The sequence below is a fragment of the Channa argus genome, chromosome 7, assembly GCF_033026475.1.
Source record: "Channa argus isolate prfri chromosome 7, Channa argus male v1.0, whole genome shotgun sequence".
NCBI classification, from domain to species: Eukaryota; Metazoa; Chordata; class Actinopteri; order Anabantiformes; family Channidae; genus Channa; species Channa argus.
Window position 1 is genome coordinate 15,271,718 of NC_090203.1, and position 23,486 is coordinate 15,295,203.

Sequence of the window (23,486 nt, forward strand, 5' to 3'; positions counted from 1 at the left end):
CACTTCCCATTTTGAGTTGTTTTCAATATTGTCTCTTTGTTTTAGTGTGCAGGGCTACTGGGCTTAACATCTCCCAGTTCTTTCAAGGCTTCTAAAAACACTGTGTGTCTAAAGCCTGGTCCCCAGCCTTACTAATCATTACGTCTGTTTACAGCGGCTTTTCTGTCAATCATTGCCACAGTGGCAGTTTTGTTTCCAGGCCTCTGCTCCCCCCACCACCTTCCCGTCACAACCCCTCAGTCTGAGGAACAGAGGACAAAGGGATGACGGATGGGTTAAGGTCCCTCACACGAAAGTACAGTGCAGAAGGTGTGTGTTGTAAGGATGACAATGAGCACATTCAAGCAGACACAATACAGTGCCTCGGCCAGCAGCCTGGGAGAGTAACCCAGCATCAGGCAGCACAGTGCTCTGCAGCAGTCAGGCAGCAGCCGGACAGAGTCAGGGGTAATCACTAAGTCCTCAACAACACTCCTACTGACTGGAACCAAATCATATGAGAGAGGAAATACAGAGCAGAGGAGAAAGAATGGGAGGACCTGTGGGGAAGACAAGAAAAGAAGAAAACACAAATGAGAGATTTGTTAGAGGGAGCAAATTAGCAGGTATATATGAGGTTAAAAAGAAATAGAATTAAATAATAGGAGAACAAGTGAACTGTCTTTGCAGTTTGACTCATCTTATCACCTGGCTGTGAGTCCCACCAGGCCCCCACATATTGCTGGCCTGTCAGGATCCATGTTCCCTCTGCCTGCCTTCTGATCAGTAGCCCAGCTCGTTCTGTGTGCCGGCTCATCGCTGTGTGAGAGTGTTTATTTTAGAGTGTGTGACTCACATTTCCGGTGCTCTGCCAATGAGGCTAAGCTGTATGAAACAGCAGGACCTCCGTTCATTCTCAATTCTGTCTGTCTGTTTCTTGTGTTGCACTGCTGATAGGCCTAGCCTGAGTTCTGTGTAATGCGGGGGCTTGCTTGAATGGATTCCACTTTGAAAATTCATTTACAGATGCAGCAAAGTGGCACTCATGCTAAAACTGGAAGATATACATAAACAGGCAGGCATATAGGGAGGTGGCTATTAACTAAGACAGAGATTATTAGGTTTCTTTTCATCTCCCACCACTACAATAACATGACTTCCTTGATAAGGAAGCAATAATTGCAAGGAATCACCTCCAGGGTCCTTTGTTGCAGGGGAAAACCCCATAAAAGACTGTTTGTAACCCTATCCATCAGCAATGTGCCACCGCTGCTGAGTATGTGTGACTTAAAGAAACAGCAGCCCACGTTCTGTCCTGAATGTGTAGGCATATGTTTTTGCTTTCACTTTCGTGGTTTGTTATGCACTTTGGTTGCATTGGCAATAAAAAAAACTTGACCATTGATGATGTTACTGTGGTTTCAGAGACTATGATGTGATTTTTTTCCTTTTTTTGAGATGTTACTCATGCTACAAGAATATGAGTCGCTTTTAGTTTCTTTTTGCTTCTGTGTCTGCCTCCTCCTCCTCTTACATTTAGTACAGTGGAAACATTCATATGGTGTTATCCTCCCTTCTTCCCTGTCCATCATTTTTTTTTGCCTCACCCCAGCCTTTCTCTCTCATTTTTCTCCTTCTCTCTCTCACTTACTTTCTTTCTCTCTCTCTATCTATCTCTCTCTCTCTCTCTCTCTCTCAGTAACACACCCACTCAAACAGTCATATCCGCTCTCACTCTCTGGCTCTCCCTGCTCGTCTCGCAGTGCCTGTGAAGCGTCTCTGAGGGGGAAGACCAGACTGCTTTGTCAGGTAATCTAAACTCCAAGCTGTCTGTTACTCTCTCTCTCTCTCTCTGTCTCTTTCTCTGTTTGTTCCCCCTCCCCTCACTCTGCTTCTCTCTCTTCATCTTTTATTGTAATCCATCTCTGTCTTACTCTCTACTTAACCTTTTCCCCTCCTCTTTCGCTCTTTATTATTACTTCTTTGTCAGCTACTGTAAAATAGTCATTAAGTTCAACAGTTCAACTTGTTTTTGTTTAGAAATTTTGTTAGAATATTTTAAGTTAATTTTGTACATCATGATCTAGGACCTTAGCATCCCGAGGTGTATTTTGTTAATTAAAAGACTTAGTCTCTTAATGTTGGAAAAGTCTTTATTACTATTTTAAGGACAACCTACAAAGTCTAAAGATGTCACTCAAGTGTATTAAATATTTCTAATTCACAGATTTAATTAAAGTTGAAAGAGTACAGTGCACTAAGACTCACTCAGACGTTTTCAGACATGTGGCGTACTCATCCTGGCTCAGGGACCCCTCCTCTGTTGGTCTTGCCTGGGGTTTCTCCATTTCTTCCAGATTTTATATACATTTTTTATATATATTGTATATATAATATATACAATTTGTTCTTTACCAGACCAGAGGATCCAAGCATAGATCACCTCACCAATTGGAGGCAAAGCCTTTTAAGGCAATTTCTCAACCATAAATACAAAAAGACCGCAAATAAAATGACAAGGAAACCAGCAATTTAGTCCAAGTTGTGGTCAGTTTATTTTGCAGGTGATTTTTGTCACCAGAAACCCAGAGTTTCCACTAGCATGGCTGTTATTAAAAAAACTCTCAGTGTGATCTTCTCTTGCCATTGAGGAATAGATTTAAAGGTGGTCAAAGTGTGTGTTTTATTTAAAGGACAGTATTAACCTGTAGTTCACTGGCTTGTGTGTAATCAAAGTGAACACTGTGCAGTTTGTGAACTGCTAGTCGTATCAAAGCCCTGTGAAATCTTTCTCTGCACCCTCTTGTCTCAGAGGTACAGCAATCCCGATGCATCCCACACAGAACTGAGGGAGGTGAGTGAGTGCTCTGGTATGTAGTGTTGTTTCAGACAGCATCCTCCGTAGCACACGGCTCCTACTGGGATTGGTAAGTGGGGAAAGGTAAAAGTAACTTTCTATTTCCCTTACACTTTGTAAATGTTGCAGAGCCTCTAGTACATCATCAAACGTTGCATTGAGATTATGAGCTTTGCCATTCGAGGTGTCATAGGTAGTACTCTATGTGACAACAACCTGTCACCACTCAAAGGGGGTAAGATGTCAAGGGTCATGCCAGCTTGTCAATGCATGCAAGGCCAAGCGTTTCCCCTCCTCACTTCCTGCTGCCAGTGTGCGTCTGTAGTCAGAGAGGATGCTGGGAGATAAATTTAGACCTCCAGCTCTCTCTCCATCTGCCGTTGCTCAGAGTAGGCTGGTTTCCATGGGAACCTGCACCAGTCTACTGCCAGTAAGAGAGAATGGAAAGAGAGAGGTGTGTGTGTGTGTGTGTGTGTGTGTGTGTGTGTGTGTGTGTGTGTGTGTGTGTGTGTGTGTGTGTTTGGGAGGGTGTTTGTACAGTATGACAGCAGATTTTTAAAAAGCACTTAAGAGGGTTGATCTATTCTCAGTGCACAAGGTAATTCAATGTTTGGCCCGTATTTATATCCATCATTACCAGCTGAATGAATACATCTGGGTATCGACGAGGAAATGAACACAAGCTCCGTCAGCCATACTCTTCTGTGCATGATAATGAAGTTTTAAGTGTAAAATTGCTGCATAGCCCTTGCACTACTTATTTAGGAGTTAAACTAAATATTTGCTTGACAATGGCATTTAGAGTTTACAAGTACTGCTCAACGTAACAGACACATCAGATATGATAGAAGAAGATTGTGTGTGAAAGTCTGTTTGAGAGAGAGAGAGAGAGAGAGAGAGAGAGAGAGATTGTGTGTGTCTCAGTGTGTTTGACACAGAGAACTAGTGTGTTTGTATGTGTGTGAAGATATTGGGCGTGAGCTCTTCCGTGTGTCAGGGTTCCCTTGGGTACCCACATCATTGCCTGTTTCTGCTGCCAAACCCCTTTTGCATGTACCCACACACATGCATATCTCTCTCACACACACGTTCCTGACTCATTCTATCGTCATCTCTCTGTGGACCGGTCGTTAATCACATTTTAGACACAGAAACTAGTTCACACAGCAGATCTCTGCTTACATCATGAGGCTGTGGTATGAATTATCATCTAATGGTTTAAGTAAGACTGGAGTTGGAAAACCCAGTTGCTGTTTTGCAAACTGCTACTAATATTAGCTTTGTGGGTTTGATCTAACACTACCAAATAAAAATTATGCCAAATTACAGCTGCATAGTTTGCTCACATCCGGCTTGCACATAAGAGTGAAAAACTTTTGCCCCACCTTCATCAATACAGGTAGATAAATTAACAATATTGATGCTTTAACAGAAGTATTGCATTGCCATGCAATTTTCATCTATAAACAACGGATTTCTGAAGGTGTTTTTAAAGCTTATACAGCAATGGATCCTTGTATGCACTAGGCACCTTTGGAAATAAATCATCCCTGTGGAATGAGGACGATGAAAAAGGAAAACCCCTTATCAAACATCAACAGACTGAGTTGAACTGGAGTAGGTCACCTCAGGGCACTGAAGCTGATTGGCTGGTCTGATTTGTCAGACTGGATTTAGGGCTGGTGTGTGTCAGTGGGTATGGTTCTGGGGAGGGGTATTACTGTACACTGTGTGTGTGTGTGTGTCTTTTGGCCTAATCTAGGCAAGAGACTGGCATTCCTTTTACTCATCTTCCTGGCAAGGCCTTGACAGTGTGTTTCTCCACTCCGCACTGGCAGACTAGACTGCCATGAATAATGTAAGCAGTGCTCTCCCCAACCTTAAAACCTTCTAATCACCCTGTTTAAGGGCTGCATCAATAGCTATGCCAGAGATCATTAAACTAACACTGTGATAACCACTTCATGAGCACATTACAGGGGCCTGACCAAGACTATTTGTCTTGCTCTTTGTGCTTCCCTCCATGCTCAGTCCTGCACAGCATTGTCCTTCTTTAAATCTAAAGTTGTGACATTTTGCTATATAATACATGCTTGCTATATTTTTTCCCTCCTCCACTCCTTTTAACACTTTTAAGACACAAATGTCTCTCAGTACAGTTGAAATGGTGTAAGACAGGCAAGTGAGAACTGAGAAGTAAATTTAAATGGTGTTAATTCAGTTTGTTTTGCATAACTGCTGAGAGTTGATGCTAAAAGTGTGCTGTAATCAAAGTGTTGGTCGGCTTCGAGAAACACACACTAAACAGATGATCAGTCCTTAGCAGATGTGGGGAAACATTGGAATAGAGCCAAGAATCTGTCAAGTTGTATCCAAAAAGAGTGATTTTTTCTTTCTGTCCCCACGGTAAACTGCCTCTAATGAAGGCTGACTGTGCAGAGTGTTTTTTAGGCATACGGAGAGAGCAAAAGTGTTGCTCATTAAAAAAAAACTGTCAGTGCTGCCTTGCCACTACTTGCACCTTATGCTTCAGTCTTCTGTTGGGTCTGTTTATTCAGCCACTGGATCAAGGATTCAATCTTTTCTCTTTTCTCTTTTCTCTCCTCACTTCATTTCAAGCTTTTCTGACTCATAACTAAAAAAACACAACTACGGTATTAAAGAACATACATACAGTTCACAGTCAGTTACTGTGGTTTGCTCCGGATCAGCACAAAGCATTAGAAACCTCCCTGCCCTGTTATCTCTACTGGTATGTCCTTGGCTGTGGAGGTGGTGCATGCTGTCTACACCATCAAACGATCTATGGCTGTGAGGTAAATATCCTGCACAGTTTCTTTAGCGAACACTGATCTCTAGAGTTTGTGAGTAGTGTCAGCGTCTTAAATGATGATTGATACTCTGGATGAGCCTGCACTGGAATTATTAGCAGCTGGGCATGGGTCCGCAGTGAAAATGTTTTGATTCGCTCTGTCCATTCCCAGAATGTGTTTTGATTGGCTGTGATACAAGAGTCCATTGTTCTGAGTTGAAAAGGAGTGCACGGTTTGTAGTAAGTGAGAAATTACAGTACATACATCTTGATAAAACGAAAGATTTCAATGTAACTTCACTTACAAGTCTTCATGATTAGCTACACCTGACTTCTCATAAACACAGATTTTTAGTAGTGTGTTAGTGCGAAATATTACCATAGATCTGTCTTGAGAAAAGGTTTCACAGCAAGCTTTGTAACAAGCGACCACACTTGTTCCACTATAAAACCTGGACCCTGGTGGCTGTAACAGTTGAGTATAAAGGGCACAGACTGAAACCCAATTGCTGGCCAGTCCTCTTATCCACTAGAAAGCTGCCCCTTCTGTTTTCCCACCCTCAACTTTAGTGCCAGATCAGATAAGCATAGGCTATATTTCAAACATTTGTTTTGACTCCTTGCCCTGACACTGTGGTCTGTTCTGTTGGTGCCTGTGCTGTGCCTGTTGCCTGGCTGGCTCTGCACTGGTCTGACTCCTGCAGAGGAGGCCACATCGGTCAGAATTGAATCAGATATGACTCTTTTGAGTGGGGGTCTTGATTTCAAGGGAGTTTTTATTTTATCTAAATTTGTAGGAGATTTACAAGTGTTTACAAAGAATGCAGACATGTGCTTAATTGATGTCTGTGTGCTCAGTTCACCATGTCTTTTGCAAGTGTAACAGTAATGGAACATCTTGACCCAACATTTTAATGCATCAGGCATGCCTCTCTCTCCTGAAGCACTGCACATTATCAGCTTATTAAGAGTCAAAGCCAGGACAGATAAGAGCAATAACATGATGCTGATGTGATTACTTCGCTAAGGTCCTCATTATAACACCGACCCCACTCTGCATTAGTACAAATTTAACCCTGTTTGTCATAATACAGTATGTGACTGCTTTTATTAGGGTGTATGATAATATGATACTAATGATTAATATCTGTCTACTTTTCTGACTGGGTTCTTCTTTGTCTTTTTTGTGTTTATGTAGACCCATTCAGGAGCTGAATAGCTACCCCTCCTGAAATCCAGGAAAAGAGATGCAGAGAAGACCTTGGGAGGACTGCTAGAATGGCAGAGGCAGGACAGAAGCAGAGCCGCTTTGAACTGCAAGTGGATCCATGTTTACCTGCATCCATGCAGCTCCAGGGCACCTTTTAATGATGCCTCATTTGGTCCTCTTGAATAACTTTTGGCCCACACTGAAAAAGGCCTTTTGTTTTGATTTACAACTCAGTCTGTCAATGTTCCCCTGCCTCTGACCTCTCTGCTGCCATGTGGTTAGCTCCATGAGGCTCAGAGAGCGCTTCCTTGTGTGTCTGTGAGGCGTCCTCCCCACTCTATGGAGGCTGAGCCCAGCCGTCCAGCTGATGGGGAGCGCTCTGGAAGGCAAGAGCAGCAGCATGTGACACCTGAATCCTCGCTAGGATCTTGTCCACCTCAGCAGTCCCAGCAGCCCTCTAATACTCGTCCCATACATAGAGGCTTGGGCCGCCTGCAAAATCGCCAACCTAAACGCACTGACCTTCTCCTTCGGTTACAGCAGCAGCAAGCGGTAGCATGGCAGCAATCAGACACACCAGGAACCGCAGGAAGCACATTCTTGTCTTCAGCTTCCTCAACAACCTCATCCCTTCCCTCTACTTCCTCTGCCCGGGGTGAGCCTGTTATTGGGGTCCCACCTCAGTCCACCCAAGAGGGCCTAGAAGGGGTCAGCTCCCCAAGAAAAGGGGAGAAAAAGCCCCAGAAACCAGGGAAATATGTATGCACTTACTGTGGCCGTCCATGTGCCAAGCCAAGCGTTCTTCAGAAACACATTCGCTCCCATACAGGAGAAAGACCCTACCCTTGTGCCCCCTGTGGTTTTTCTTTTAAGACCAAGAGCAACTTGTATAAGCACCGCAAGTCCCATGCCCATCGCATTAAAGCAGGGCTGGCATCTAGTCGTGATGAGCCCAGTTTGAGTGGACCAGAGGGCAGTGCCGTTGGAGAAGACCCTGAGGAACACACGGAGGGAGAAAGCACTGAGTCTGAGGAAGAAACAGGTCAACACAGAAAATCTTCCTCTAAGGAGATGTTGAGACAACAGAGAAAATGTGCTAAGGAGCTGCTAGGATGCTTAGAGGAGAGCCAGAAGCCTGAAGATTCCCACGCTGTTAAGCAAAGACTGGCGCTTAGGCTTAGTGAAAGAAAGCGTGGCCCCATGGCTGCTTCAGATGACCCTCCCTCCTCCCTCTCAACCTCATCTTCTTCTTTAGGACCTGGCAGTAAGGGAAGCACAGAGTCTGGCTATTTCTCTGGAGGCAGTACTGACTTGTCTCAAGTTAGCCCTCCTAGTGCAAGTGCCAAATCCTATGCAGAAATAATTCTAGGTAAATATGGAAGGTTGGGAGGGCAGCAGCGCGGTCCACATCAGCATCAGCCTTGTTCTTCATCCTCAGGAACAGAGGAGAAGAGCATTCCATTTGCTGTACCCAAAACCCAAGTTATAGAACACATCACAAAACTCATCACTATCAATGAAGCTGTAGTAGACACTAGTGAAATTGACAGTGTAAAGCCCCGACGTTCCTCTCTGTCTAGGAAGAGCAGCATGGAGTCACCTAAATTTACCACCCCTAAAGATCTCTATTCGTTTGATTACAAGGGAGAAGTCCCTGGTCCCAGTGGCTTGAGGCACTTTTACTATCCTGGGGCAGAGCCACCAGGTACACAGGAGCTGTCATCAGTGCCTCTGCTTAGAAGCCACTCAATGCCATCATCTACCAGCCAAGGAGAGCCCGCTACTGCTGGCATCATGTCTCCCAGAGATTACCGTCTTTGCCAGTCATTCGACGAGCAGCAAGCAGTGGTAGCAGAAATGAGGGTTGGCCATGCCCAGCGTATGCTGAGGCGCCAGCCTGCCATAGAAGTTCCCCTGGGAGCTGAGTTAATGCTGGAAGAGGCCAGTCCCACCTCCTCCTCCTCCACAGCCAGAAGAAGTGAAGTAGGCAGGCAGCCACAGCAGCAACAACAGGAAAAGAGTCTCAGCCTGTTTGAATGTGAAGCATGCAGGGCTCGCTTCCAGCATAGTGAAGGGTACACAGCCCACAGAGGCATCTGCCCAGGAAAGCAAATGCTGGAAAAAGAGAGTGGAGATGCAAGTAAAACATGCAGGGAGGATCGCCCGCAAATGATGATGCACTATAAGTTCCGAGCTCTGGCCATGGCTGTAAGGAAGAGGAGGAAAGAGGAGAGCCTGGAGGAAGACCCTCCGAGCCCTGGGCCTGTAGCCATGTCAGGCAGCTCTGCAGGTCTCCCAGTGCCAAGCAGACCAGAGCACAGCCAGGCCCTCTCAGGTTAGTTTGTGTATCTCTGCAGTAGCAGATAAAGTGACCTTGTATGAGCAAAATGTTTCTTTTCTTACAAACCTTTCAACATCTGACAAACCCAAATAGCAAAGGAAAAAAATAAACATTTCAAGTCAATACCTACATCTGTAATGCTGGCAAAATACACCACACCAAGGATACGGTAATGTAGTATAGAAACTAAAAAACTAATGTTATAATTCAAGAACTGTAGTGATTAGCAATGCATCAATGCCAATACCATGATTGTGTTGTAGGTCCCTGTGTACTCATATGCACAGTTGTTAAAGTTATCCCATACAACACACAGGTACCACTTTATCTCAAAATTACGTTAACCTCTTCCTACCTTTGGTTTGGAGATGAATTATGGTGTACAGTCACATGCTAGGTCTGCTGCTCTGCGTCTTGGAGGAGGAGAGGGGGAAGGAGGGACATTCATTAACACAAATACACAGCTGCAGTAGAGCAGACTCACAGTTGGAGTTTGTACAAGATGACAATGCCCAATATGCAGACCAAAATCCACCAGTGATGAAAAGACTACAAGCATTTTATCAAACAACTGTTGAACAGGCAGAAGACAAACTTACAGAAATGTGACATCAACTCACCTGTTACTCTTCTCACCTAAACTTATGCTAATTGTAGTGACCTGTTGAAAACAATAAGAAAACAATGGCAAATTTTATGCAATGCTTCAGTCTAATCAGCTGTTTATATAAAAAATTATATAAATTTTTATAAAATTGGAAACTGAAACTGACCAAGTTTGTCGAGCACAGTTCTCAGAAAGGTGAGTATGATGCCACAGGCTAAATGCCTGTGGCAACATAATCATCATCATAACTGTGAGAAGTGTGCAAACTTCTAAACTGTATTTTCCAAATTTTCCAAATGATACGTTTTCTTTGTCCTAATCCTAATCAAATATAGGCTTCACATGATTTGCAATCTGTCGTATTCTGTTTTTATTTACATTTCACACAGCGTCCCAACAGGCTTGAGATTTCTAAGGGTCGCTTTCTTAAAAAGGTTAGGTATGACTGTGTTACTGTATGTGTAGCACTAAAAGCCAGTCAGTTCCATGTTATTTTAATTTGATATCAGTAAGTACTCAAATGTAAGAGCCAGTACGCAAATAAGTGTATCTCTAATAATAATAGTAAACTTGTTTTTTCTGCTGTTTCTAGGTGTTTCTTTACAGACAGAGCCAAAACAACAACAACAGCAGCAGGAGAGGAAGGGTGTGTCTGTCATCCAACACACAAGCTCTTTTGAGAAGCAGGAAAGTATATCCATGGAAAGTCAGGAACCAGAGCTCAGAGAAAGTCAACAAACACAACAACCCGAGCCAAAACTATCGCCCTCTACATCTCGCCTCATTCGCCAGCCAAACATCCAAGTGCCAGAGATCCTTGTTACTGTGGAGCCTGATGCTGACATGCCATCTGTGTCCCCGCCAGTGACAGCATCCTCATCCAAGGTACACAACTATTTAAAGGAGTGTTTTGCTGTATATTTTGTGCATTGTCTGCAATTGAATCCCTGGCTTTTGTTTTCTTACTGTATTTCCACATAATACCCTCAAAAACCTTTTTGTGTTAAAAAAGGTGAAATTTGCAATAATCTATAATAATAATAATATAATAATAATAAGAAGTATTTTTCTTCTTGAGAGATGGATAATTAGATACATTTTTTAACTTTACCTTTTAGTTCCTTCTTCTTACGCAGGATGTTAAATAAATATGCTGTTAACCTCTCCTAGGAGGCAGAGAGAGTGGAGGAGTTCCAGTGGCCTCAGCGTAGCCAGACTTTGGCCCAGCTCCCCGCAGAGAAGCTACCACCAAAGAAGAAGAGACTCCGCCTTGCGGAAGCCTCCCAGTCTTCTGGGGAGTCTAGTTTTGAGTCTGTGTCTCTGCCTCGCAGCCCCAGTCAAGAGAGCAACATCTCCCACACTTCGAGCCTTTCTGCTTCTTTTGATGACACAGCAAGATCAGAGCCTGCCATCTGGGCTGCCAGTAGCCAAAGATCCCAGATGTTGACAGTGCCATCTGCTTCCCACCAAAGCCACAAGGAGATGAGGCGCTCGGCGTCAGAGCAAACCCCAGCCGGTCCCCAACAAACAGAGCAGACTTCTGAGACCAGAAGTAAGTCCTTTGACTATGGGTCCCTGTCCCCTCAGCAATCTGCATCCGCCTGGAAAGAAAGGAGAAAGTGTCTTCTCGTGAAGCATGCCACCTTAGGGGAACCTGAGCAGGAGGAGGGAACCAGCATGAGTCAATTGTCCAGAGCAGAAAGTCCAAAGCCTGGGCCTTCTCACTCCATCCATCCTCCTCTCTACTCAACAGAGGCAAGCTCCAGGTTAAGCCTTGAAACCACAGGAAAAACCATGCAACTTTTAAGGTCACAAATCTTGCAGTCCTCACAGGATGTGCTCCCTTTGCAGCCCAGAGATCTGCCAGCATTCCCCCCAAGATCTTTGTCACAACTACTTCCAGTCCCCTTAGCCGTGTCTGAAGTACTGTCCACGCATGTCATCCATAGAGCGTTCCTGCATTCAGAGACTGGACCTCCACATATACAGATACACCCAGGGCAAATCCACATGGCAGAACAACTGGGTGTACCACTTCATCATCTCCCTGCTGTAGTTCCTCTGCAGTTGTCTACCAGCACTAGAGCTAGTCAGGCTTTATACTTTTCTGTTCCTCAAAGCCTCACTACACATGCTTCTTTTCCTCCGACTACAGAGAGTAGAGCCCCTGTCCCCTCAATATCTTCTACTCTTACTCCTCAATCCCTCTCCTACCACCACCCACGGCCAGTCATTGCCACATGTCTGGCACAGCTTAGACCAGCTGTGTCCCTTGTGGTGCCAGTGCGCCTCCAAACACATATACCTACCTATGCCAGTGCCATGTATACCACACTGTCCCAGATCCTGGCCTCCACTCGCTCACAGGAACCCATTTCTTGCACAGCTATGGTCATCATGGGCCAGGTGGAGCGGGAAAAGCTGCAGCGGTCTTACTTAAAGGTTCCTTCCGCAGACAATAGGAGTCATCTTCCCCTGTCCCCATCTGAAGACCTAGCATCAGGAAGTGGGGAAGGATACGGTCCACTGGGAGCTGGAGGAAATAAACGGATGCTTTCACCTGCAGCCAGTCTGGAACTCAGCACAGAGGCCCAGCGTCACCAGAAAAGGGTTAAAGAAGAGGAGGAGGGGGAGCATAGGGCAGGTGAGGGGGGTGATGTGGAACAGAAGGCAAGAGGGGATGAAGACAGTGAAGCCACTGGGACAAAACTGGAAGAGGGAGGGAAGAAACAAGCAGAAAGGGTTGATGTGACAACTGTGAAAGCAAAGGGGGAGCAGGAGCAAGTACCAAGGAAACAAAATAGGGAGGAAAAGGAGGAGGGGGCGAAGGAGTCAACTGAGAAGACAATTCAAAAAAAGGAAGAGATTCCAGTAGTGAAAGAAGGGGTTGAAAGACCAAGCACCCATTTATATCCCAACCTCCACACCTCCACCTCAGTCAACTGGTGCTACCTTAAATATGTCAAGCCCAACCCATCTGCCCAGGTGGACCCTCGCACCTCTGTTTATTCTACCTGGAGCATCAGTGCTCACAACCCCAACTTGCCAGGCCTCAGCACTAAGGTAGTCTTGTCTCTACTGTGTTCCAAACAAAAGCACAGTGCAGAGACGTACACCATGGCCACAGCCCCAACTCTGGCCAAAAGTAAATTGGCCCTTCCCAGTAGCAGGACCCCACGTGTGTCAGAGGTAAACATAACCACAATATGCACTTAAAGAATTTATGTATTATTTTATGTAATATGCCTTCTTTGCTACATCACTTGTATTTTCTTCCTTTGTGTCCTTCATGAGTCTGATAGTGTTATGAGATTGCAATGCTAATGGTAATTATTTTAAATTATGTAGAATCTTTCCATGTGTCTTGAGTGTAGGTACATGCCACCCCATCCAGCACCCTCACTGAAGTGAAGGATCAGCAGCATGAAAAGCAGGACAATAAGGAGATGAGAGAAGAAGAAGGACCCTCCACCTCCAAACAGAGTGAGCCTCGTGTTCGCATCTTTGAAGGCGGGTAAGAACAACTAGAGTAAGACTTCAAATCTTTTCATTCAAAATTCTAAATATGCAGATGACTGCTGTATGTCATTACTGAAGTAATCTCTTCTGTCACAAACCAATGCCTGGTGACAGCAAAAAAGCAACTATGGAGAGCTGACAAGAGTGCACAGAGAATTACAGTAACAGATGGGAGAGCGTGCTGCCCACAGGGACTTCATTTGTACCTGCAGCCAAGCTTTTTCCTCTTACTGCTGGCATGAATGTCAGTGTTTTAGAAGTGTTAATTTGGAGAGGTTTGTGTGTGTGTGTAGGTGTGTGTGTGTGTGTGTGTGTGTGTGTGTGTGTGTGAGAGAGAGAGACAGAGAGAAGGAAGGGGAAAATATCTACTTGCTTTATCAGACCCTCATTAATGCCTGTTTTAACAGTTACATAAGATACCAAAAAGCAAAGTACGAAGTAATCTGCAAGCCATCAGAATCATAGTCATGACTGTTGTGTTTGGGTGCAGTGTGTGCAGATGTTTGTCTTCAGCTATGTGCATGTTTGTACACTTCACTGAGTTCACATATTTGTGCTTTCCATAAATGCCAGAGTGATGTTCTCCAGTGCAGGCTCTCTTCTTTCTCAGGTTCACTGTTTTTAAAGCTGAGTGTATAGAGCTGTTCACGCTGACGCAACAGGAATAGGGAAAAATAAAAAAGTAGAGGAAGTTGGATGGAGACAGTAAATGAGTGGAGTGAGGATGTGCGCGCATGTGCACATTGTGTTTTGTGTTAAGGTGCATGCTTTGAGTATGAAGGAGTTGTCTGCAGATAAGACAATAAGCTAAGATAGCAGTAGATAAGACACTAATTACCAGTCTTTTTTTGCAGCCATTCATTAAACACATTTAGGGAGTGGATTTTCATCCATAAACAGCTTGCAGCTTTCCCTGTCCTTCCCCTCATCTGTCTTCATCAAACCATTCGTCTCGCTCTATTCATGCTGCATGTTTCACTCTGGCAGCTCTTCCGCTTTTACTTACCCATATATTATTTTCTCTTCATTCCCTCTCAGTCTCTCCTGTGTCCTATGCCTCTGTACTTGCACCCCTTCATGTACGCGCCACGATTTCATCCTGATCCAAATTCTGAGATCCCTTTAAAAACAAGAGGTGCAGGGGTCTCTACAGTCTATTATCATCACACATCTAAAGAAACAGATATGGAGCAAAGGCAGCTTGTTTCTCAATAACATGTCTTAGCAAGGAAATTAGCATAGCTGGTTCATTTTTGGTGGCAGCAAAAGTCTGTGTAATATCGGCTTTAATGCTTATTAGCGAGCACAAGCTAAACTGTCTCCTTTTGGACTCTGTAACATGCAGATTGATTTCCATGGTGGAAGTTGTTATTATTGCTGATTTGTCACAACACCTAAACAGTGCCATTCCAGTTAGCACAGTGTACAGTATGTGTTAACGTGTTATTTTAGACTCCCTTCTGTTTAATTTGTGACTGATAAATGTTTCAGTACCAGCAGATTTGCCTTTTAGTGTTTTTCCATCTTTACTGCTTTAAAATTCAATTCCTTATCAATCAATCACACTGTTTGGAAGTGGCATTCTCTCCATTTACCTTGGCGGCCATCCATGAAGCTACAGTCCAAGCGGGGGCAGCTTGTTGGTGAAGTTTGCTGAGAGACGTGCTGCTGATTTAATGCGCGATGTGTGAAGTGCAACTTTGTCTTGTTTGTCCTGAGATGTGGATGGTTATTTTTAGCAGTGGCAAGAAATACATGCCAGTACACATTAGCCAGCCCTTGAATGAATACAACACAATGCTACTGTTGAGAATGTTTTGCAGTTGTGTAACAATTTCTTATGATTTGCTGTTGCTGGTTCTGTTATACAACAGGGAGCATTCACAGCCTGGGTTCTTGAAGAGGTGGTGGATATCCTGTAATTAACAGTTGGCACACATTGAACATTTACAATTTAGAATGGATTGTACATTTCTTGAGGAGTAGTGAGAGCAGATGGAGTTTTTCATAGAGGACAATTCATTCACATCTAAAACGTCTGTGGTCCACAGTGTCCACAAATAGCCCTTAGGTAAACATCAAAATTGTGTATAAACAGTGTTTTTATAGACTAGACCTAAATGTGTTGCTTGTTTTTTAAATATGGTGTCTATTTTAGGTTGTTGGCCATAGCCAGGCTTCCCTTCCCTCTCTTTAGCTGCTGCTGTTGTTGGCAGGGCCACCAAATTGCAGCAGAATAGATGGTATTCTCTCTGTGCCCAGGGTGTAGCGAAAGAAACAGCCAAGGGACTATCAGGGGCTGCTGGGTTTTTGGTGGGGCTTCCCCAGCCCGCCTCCATAAAGGGAGCTTTGTTTCCCAGTTTCTCTTGTGTGTGTGTGTCTTGAATGCGCGTGTATGAGTTTATGCTGCACACAAACATCCACTTTGATCACTGTTATTATGCTGTACTATTCAATATCAGCCCAGCACTAAACACCGGAGACAGATATTTTTTTAAAGTGCATGTACCTGGAGAGCAACAAAGGAGCAAAGCTATAAGATTAACAATTTTGCAGAGTCAGAATATCTCTGTTGGGTTTTCAGCTTGTTCTGTTGCTCTGATCTGAACACACGCATCCGTGCAACTTTCAAATGCAATTTAGTTCAATTCGACTGAATAAGAATTTCATCATGCAATGACATAATTATGGTATATAAAAGAAATCCTATTTTGTAATATATAACATTTCTTTCTCCTCTCTCTTAGGTATAAGTCCAATGAAGAGTATGTTTATGTGCGAGGGCGCGGCAGGGGAAAGTACATATGTGGAGAGTGTGGCATCCGCTGTAAGAAGCCCAGCATGCTGAAAAAGCATATCCGAACACACACCGATGTCCGTCCGTTCATTTGCAAACACTGCAACTTTGCCTTCAAAACCAAAGGTATTGGGACTATTTGCAGGCCACCTAAAAACAAGATCTGTGTCGTAAATATTATAATAGTACTACAGCCTTGTTCTCAGTGAACACATTTTCATTTGCTGTTGAACGATCAAGATTTCCTTCCGCTGTAATGCGTTTTTCTTGTTCCTTCTTAGGAAACCTTACTAAACACATGAAATCAAAGGCTCATGGGAAAAAATGCCAGGCAATGGGAGTATCTGAGTCATCACTAGACGAGCCAGAGAGCGAGGAAACAGGTACTTAAGAGGGAATGGGGAGGCATCTTGCATATTTCCCCTCCACTCTACAGAAATATTGCTGCACAGCTGGATGAACTTCTGCCTGTGAAGAATTGTGGCTGCTCAGCACTGACAGCTTATGCAACACTGTGTTCCATTCTCCTTCCTTTGGCCTTGAATAAGAATTATGAAAAAGTATAAGATAAATGAATGAAGAATACAGAGCATGCCAAAGTCGCCTGATGTGGCTGCAACAGTCTGGCAAGTATAGCTTGTTCTTAAGGAGGTGATGCTGGCAAATGAAAATATGCATTCCGCAACTTATGACCCACCCTCAACTGGCTGTTATATTCCACAAATGAGCCTCACATCCAGCCAACTCACCATCTCCTCTCTAACCTTGCTCTGCTACCCCTCCTCTCACCATCTCCTTCTTGCTGACAGACTGCACTCATCACAGCCAAGGACGCGCCATTTAAACCATCTTTCCATTCACAAGGCTGTTGAGATAGTTTGTGAATAGAAGCATGGTGCAATTCAATTAAATTCCGGTCTTTTCAGCTTCGGTCTATTTATAACGTGTTTGATGGGTGGTGGGTGAGGTTTGTCAGAAAGATAGAGTGTGCTGTCCTAACTCTTTGTGCTTGTTCCTGAAAATTGTTCCGTTAATGTGTTTTCGTGTCTCTTAGCGTAGGGGCTTTTGTCACGACTTTGTACATTCAGTACAGGAGTCTCTGGTATGGATGTAAACAGAAGTAACTTGTGTATGTTTTTTTTCTGTGTCTGCACAAACAGCAGGAAGTGATGAACGTGTGTTTGGCTCAGAGGAACAGGAGGAACATCAGTTTTCTGACGTGGAGGAGTCTGAGGAAGATGATGACGATGAGGAGGAGGAGGAATCCGCATCCCACGATGATCCACCATCCTCCTGTTCATCAGACACACACCCGTCAACAGGAGGCCATTCCAGCTGCAGTAGACAGTCTAAGCAGGACACCCCTGACCCCGATCCCCCAGGCTCCAGTCCCAGCCCCGGTCAAGAGCGTTCCCCACGTGGAGTTTGGCACAGCAGACGAGCCGTCTCACCAGGCAGCAGGAGAGCGCTGTTTTCCCAGCGGGGCTGGAAGGGATCGCCCCGAGCCTTTTCCCCAAGCAGTGAGAGTTGCTCCCCCAGTCGCAGCCTCTCCCCCCGTCTCGAGCTGCCTTCACCCATCCACAGTCTTTCTCCCCGGACCGAACTCTCCTCACCCAGCCGACATGTCACCACCTCCCCTGAAAGAGGACCATCTCCAATCAGACCCCTGTCTCCTCTTCGGCCCATTTCACCCAGCTGCTACCGGTCATCGCAAGCTCGAACACCTCCCTCCCCACTTGGCTTACAGCACAGGCCCGCTCGACACCTGCCATGGGAGAGCCCTGATACAAAGGGTAGTCATGTCAAACTGGTAAGTTTTGTATTACATCTGCATCGAAGCCAGAGCAAACTGTGTAAGTGTATAAAATTTTATTTTTATGTCTTTGCACCCCCTACAGGAGAAAGGTGGTACATCAAGTGGAGGTCCAATACTGCAAGAAGCAGGCTTGTTTCCAACTGCTTATCGTGTTTCTACCTGTGAGGGCTATTCTGGCCACCAAGCAGCAGACAACATTTTCAGCCATCTTCCCATGCACTCCCAGCAAGCCAGGGTCCCATATCTAATGATTCCTATTGGAGGAATCCAAATGGTACAAGCCAGACCGAGGTCTCATTCCACCACGCTCTCATCCCCAACATCTCCCCCAATGGAGGGGCTGTCACTGGCCAGGTTTGAATCACACTGGGGCGGGACCCCCAGAACTCAAGGGCTTAGGACTCCTCGAGACCAGTGGTCAGAGCACGAGGCAGCAGGAACCAGCCAGTCAGGGCAGTGCAGTCTTAGGACAGCACTGACGTGTTCCAAACCGGATTTGGAGACCACAGACTCAAAGCAATATGGCAGCTCGCATAGCTCTGGCCACACCTGCTTGACTGCTACTGAGACCAGTGAAAGCTGCGCCAGAGACACTCGTTCAAAAATACCCCTCAGTTTGGCAGCGCCTGTAGTCTCGTGTGTGATTGGACAGCAGCCTGAGGGGGAGGAGCCACTCTTTGATATTGATCTGGTGAAGGAAGGAGCTAAAGGCGAATCAGCCAGAACGGAACAGAGCACTTAACAGTGTCTATACCTTGATGCATCATGCATCCCATTTTGCTTTATTAGTTGCTACACTAGTCTTGTTTTTTTATTGCTTTGTTTTTATACAGGTTTCAATACTATTGTTAACTTAAAAGTTTGTTTCTTGGCAATATTCAGGTTTGTTATAAAAAAATGCACTTTTTTTCTTTGTGAAATTAATGTTTCTGTAAATCTCTATATAAATTACACATAAACAATATAGAAATATTTCCCTCCTGTATCGCTATTGATACTGGTAATCTTAATGTCCGTTTAAATATCTGTAAAAGGAATATGAATACATTTGTAAATGACCAAAATCTTTAATGAAAAATAATTCAATTTTTGATTGTCCACATTTTTGTCCAGTATTACTCAAACTGTAGTTACTTGTGCCTTTTCTGTCCAGGTTTGCATTTTGAGATGTACAGTACAGACAGAAAAAGAGAAGGCTGTGAAATTTTATATAGCATTTTTGTTTTGTTCAGGAAGGTTAATATTTGGTGTCTTTTTTCTTTACTAAGGGCCATGGGTGATGCCAGGGTAAGGAAAGTCTCATCAAGGAGATAGTGATGAAGCAGAAACGTGTCATGGGAAATGCACTGAAGTTCTATTTTTATTACAAAAGATTTTAGACTAGAATATGTCTCTGTACAGGAAAGAGTGCTCTGTATTTATTGTTATTTGATGACGATCGTTTCAAGGTTTTTCTTTTTTTCTTTTTTGTTATTGGAAAAAGGATTTTTGTTACATCTGTGTGTCTTTTTATTATGTTCTTGTGACTTGAACTTGTATCCCAGGATAAGGGATTGAGTTTGGCTGGTGCTGGAAGACCAAGTGCCCTGGAGATTTCACACACAGCCAAATTTCTAGTCATTGAAGAAATAAAAAATGCACCAGACTCCTTTGAGGTTGTGCCTTCCTTCCATGTTTACAATGTCTTTGTGTTAGTTTGTTGTGCAATTCTCTTCCAATACAGAGATTTAGGACAGATTGCTTAGGTCATTTTGCATGGTTTGACACCCCAACCAAGTAAAGTTGGAACACGGGGAAAGAAAACATTCAAATACCGTATCTGCGACAGAATTCAACTGATTAAATCAGAAATGTCTTGAAGGATACTTGCAGGTGGTGCAGAGAATAGAAATGGTTACAAAGAATTTCTTTGTGGTAGTTGTACTGTAATGTATGACCTTTTGTTGTATTTAGTCATATTTTTACTGCGTACTTTACTGTAATTTGTGGTTTGGTCCAGTGTGATCACATGTGACAGCTATGTTCCCCCTTTAGCTTTAGTTTTTTCCAATTTCCCCCAAACAAGTATTTTTGCATCAAAATGTGGAACTTAACTCCTGCTTTGTATTTAGGACACACAACTATCAATGTTCTCCATTCAATTTGTTTTTAAAATCATATTTTCTCTTTGTTTCATTTTGCCACTCATATGTGGCAGAGGGTTAAAAAGTTGATACAACTCCTGTAATCACTAAGCTTAGTTGTCCTGTGGCACCAACCAGGCAGCTGTAGGGATATAGTAGCACCACTAGAGGTCCTTACTAAATCACCAGTCCTCAGGTATGTTTTTTTCATCCATCCACTTGATAGAGATGTGTGTTGATTAGGAGGTTTTCTTGAATATGACTATAAACCGCTGTTGTTTAGTTGTTTCTGATTACAGTGGTTTTGGTTTTGAGGGGAGACATAACTTTTAACCGAAATGTGTTAACTTATAAATACAATGGGCTTAAATAACATCCATCCATCCATTTTCTGTAACCATTTACAAGTTTAGGGTTGCGGGGGAGCTGGAGTCTATCCCAGCACTCAGAGAGTAAGAGGCAGGGTACACCATGGACAGGTTGCCAGTCTATCTCAGGGCCAACACAGAGAGACATCAACAGACAGACAACCATTCACACATACGGGCAATATAGAGTCAGCAATTAACCTAACATGGATCTCTTTGGAATGTGGGAGGGCTTAAATACCATGCATTGAAATTCCAGAAACTGTGGCTGGTTATGTGGGTCAACTCTATGTTCATTTTGTAACTATTTCCAGAAAGCATGCATTTTCATTGGTTCATCACATTTTACCACTAACACTAACACTTCTAACAGGTGCTTCAAAGGGTAAATCTACAAGGCTAAACACTTAAACACTTGCCTATTAATACTTATTATTATAGTATTAGTACTTATAAGTACTTCAGTCTTGCACATAAGTTACAGTGTGTATCAAGGAGTATAAAACAATAGCAACACGTAAAGTAATATTGACATAAACTGGATCACTGTCATCTCAGGCCGGAAGTGTGTCCAATTCATTCTCACTAGCTCTTTTCACGACATCCAACCTTGCAGGGGGACATACATAAAGCTCACTCAAAAGCTCACTCAGAAAGTGTGTTGAAGAGAGCCAATAGGTGACTGTTGCTGTGACTCACACTCAGAAAACTTTACAAGACAGGCCAAAACATGGCAAATGTATTTTTAGAAACTGTACACCATTAATAGTTTGAAGTGATATATCCTCCTCCCCTAAAGCCTTGATCACACTGACAACAGGAGTCAACTGAGGAGGTAACATAACTAATTAAAACTAAACAACGGCTTCTAGGACAGAAGCTCACGTGACACGAGTGTGACTAAGGAAAATGAGCTTGCATCCTTCACTGCTGCTTTTTGCTGGTTAGAGACAGGGCTGAAAAAAGTGGCACTGCTGTCCTCTGAGGGAACCACACTAAAACCTTTGGTGCAAGAATGGGGACACATTATGTTAGATTGCCAAGCTTTTTGTGACAATGACCCTTACATAGCATTAGCTTCTGGCCGGGGCCCCTCTTTTTCAAAATGTCTTAAAAATGATTAATAATGCTACTGCAAATGAGAAAATAAATAAATAAAAGGTATAAAGAACTGTATAATTAAAAAAAATAAACCTCTGATATAAGTTCCTGGAATACCAAGCAAGCTAGTTAAATTTCCAGAACAGATCAGCTTTGGCTTAATGGCAGGTGAAAAAAATTACCAGGCTTTATAGCAATTAAGTTTTTGTAATAATACACATAAAATAATAATCAAACAAATTTTTTATACTATTTAAGAATTTTCCCTCATCTTCCCTTCAAATAGCTGAGGCTACCTGATGACCCCCGTAACAGGGAAACCAGGGAGTTGGACACTTGTATTTTCCAATTCCAGAAAAACAAATTGTCAACTTGTTTTCTTAGAGTCTGGTTGGAGAAGATTTCCAAACTGACTTAATTAATGGGTAAAGGTCCTAAAATTAAAGTTTAAACATATGTAAGTATATGCAATAGTATTGTGTAACAATTGTCATTTTAATGACCATCCTATGCTCTGTCCTTCTCCTAGTTCTAGTCCTTTTCTCTGTTTTGCAAAAAGACTTTATTGTCACGTACTTTTGTGAGCACTTTCCCATTGCTCAGAGGAAAAGTCCTGTCTGCTTTCTGCCGTCTTTTATATTTTCAGGTCTCAGGTGTTTCAGTTCATTATGAAACCCTTTAAGGAAATGCTCCTTGTTGAAGGGTTTGTGTTATCTGCCTTTAGATTAACAACTTCTGTATACGCAAAACAAAACTACTGACTTTAAGTAGGTACTTTTTAATTCTTTAATCTTTAATCTTTCCACTTTTTTCATTTTCATATTCACTAGTGTATTTCACAATCAGCTTGTTGGAAATGATGATGACAGTGAAGATAATATTCACATTACTAATCTGAACCTACTGTATTTACATGGGAAATGTCTGCCATTTGGCTATCTGCATGACTCTGGCATGGCTGACCTGCATACTGAGCTCCATGTGGGTGGGACATGACTAAAGGAGCCCACTGCCAGAGGACAGGAAAGAACACTCTGCTTATCTATGAGGGGAACTTTACCATTAAGGCTTCAGTTCGGTCCACTCTGGAATTTCTTATTTTTTGGAGTTTATTGTTTAGCTCTGAAATAGCTGGCTGTAGCTTAAAACACCGGCTGTGAGAGCAGTAAGAGCAAAGCAAAGTTCACGGTAAAGTTGTGCATCTGACAACTAAAGAATGAGCTGAAGCTACCTGTAAAAAAGTTCTCTTTAGGGTCTTCATTACGGTAACAAAGTTACTACAAATAAAACTCAACATTGTCATTTTAACTGCTTATAAAATCAGCTTGAAGGTCCCCAGTTCAATTCCCCAGCCAGCTGCAGTCATCTGTGTGGAGTTTGTATGTTCTCGGTGTGCCTGCCTGGGTTTCCTTCGGGTATTCTGGTTTCCTACCAAAGTTCAAAGTGACTCTAAGTTGCCTGTAGGTAAGTGTGAATGGCTGTCTGTCTGTATATGTCTTTCCGTGTTGACCCTGAGATTGACTGCAGACCTGTCCTGGGTCGCCCAATGACAGCTGGGATAGGCTCCAGTGGGTTTTTTCAGCTGACCACTAATTTAACAAACTGCAATGTTGCTAGTTACGGACACCCGACAACTGACATACGAACCTATAAAAACCTTTAGCCATAATTACTCAAAATTGTTATTGTGTAGAAGTTAGTAAGTATAACAAATACAATAGAAACTGTAAAAGCTGAAACTATATGGCAGTCTATTAACATGCAATATAACTTTGTCTGTGCTTGGTTGCATGTCATTGTCACTGGAAGTCTAATCAATAAATTTGTAATTATGACTCACAGATTCACAAGTTTTCAAAAATGTTTTACTGTCATAAAGTATTAGGTGTAACCCCAGTATTAGCGCATTAAAATGGTTCTGTTTTGTGAAACTAAAGTTATGTTGCTGTAAATAAA

General features: G+C 43.2%; 1 protein-coding gene across 3 annotated transcripts in view; it reads left to right on the forward strand.

Annotated features, from left to right (window-relative positions):
* The window catches only part of LOC137130175 (transcription factor HIVEP3), a 37,003-nt gene extending 17,420 nt beyond the window's left edge, over positions 1-19,583 (forward strand). The window contains exons 2-10 of one of the 3 annotated variants that reach the window (XM_067509992.1): positions 1,679-1,788; positions 6,847-9,193; positions 10,399-10,691; positions 10,977-12,995; positions 13,181-13,320; positions 16,073-16,248; positions 16,404-16,505; positions 17,283-17,932; positions 18,021-19,583. In XM_067509992.1, the coding sequence (XP_067366093.1) occupies positions 7,198-9,193; positions 10,399-10,691; positions 10,977-12,995; positions 13,181-13,320; positions 16,073-16,248; positions 16,404-16,505; positions 17,283-17,932; positions 18,021-18,680 (6,036 nt within the window). In that variant the 5' untranslated portion in view covers positions 1,679-1,788; positions 6,847-7,197 and the 3' untranslated portion in view covers positions 18,681-19,583. Of the gene's footprint in view, positions 1-1,678; positions 1,789-3,355; positions 4,695-6,846; positions 9,194-10,398; positions 10,692-10,976; positions 12,996-13,180; positions 13,321-16,072; positions 16,249-16,403; positions 16,506-17,282; positions 17,933-18,020 lie in introns of those variants that run through there. The other 2 variants (XM_067509993.1, XM_067509991.1) reach the window with 2 other exon arrangements.
* The last annotated feature ends 3,903 nt before the right edge of the window (positions 19,584-23,486 follow it).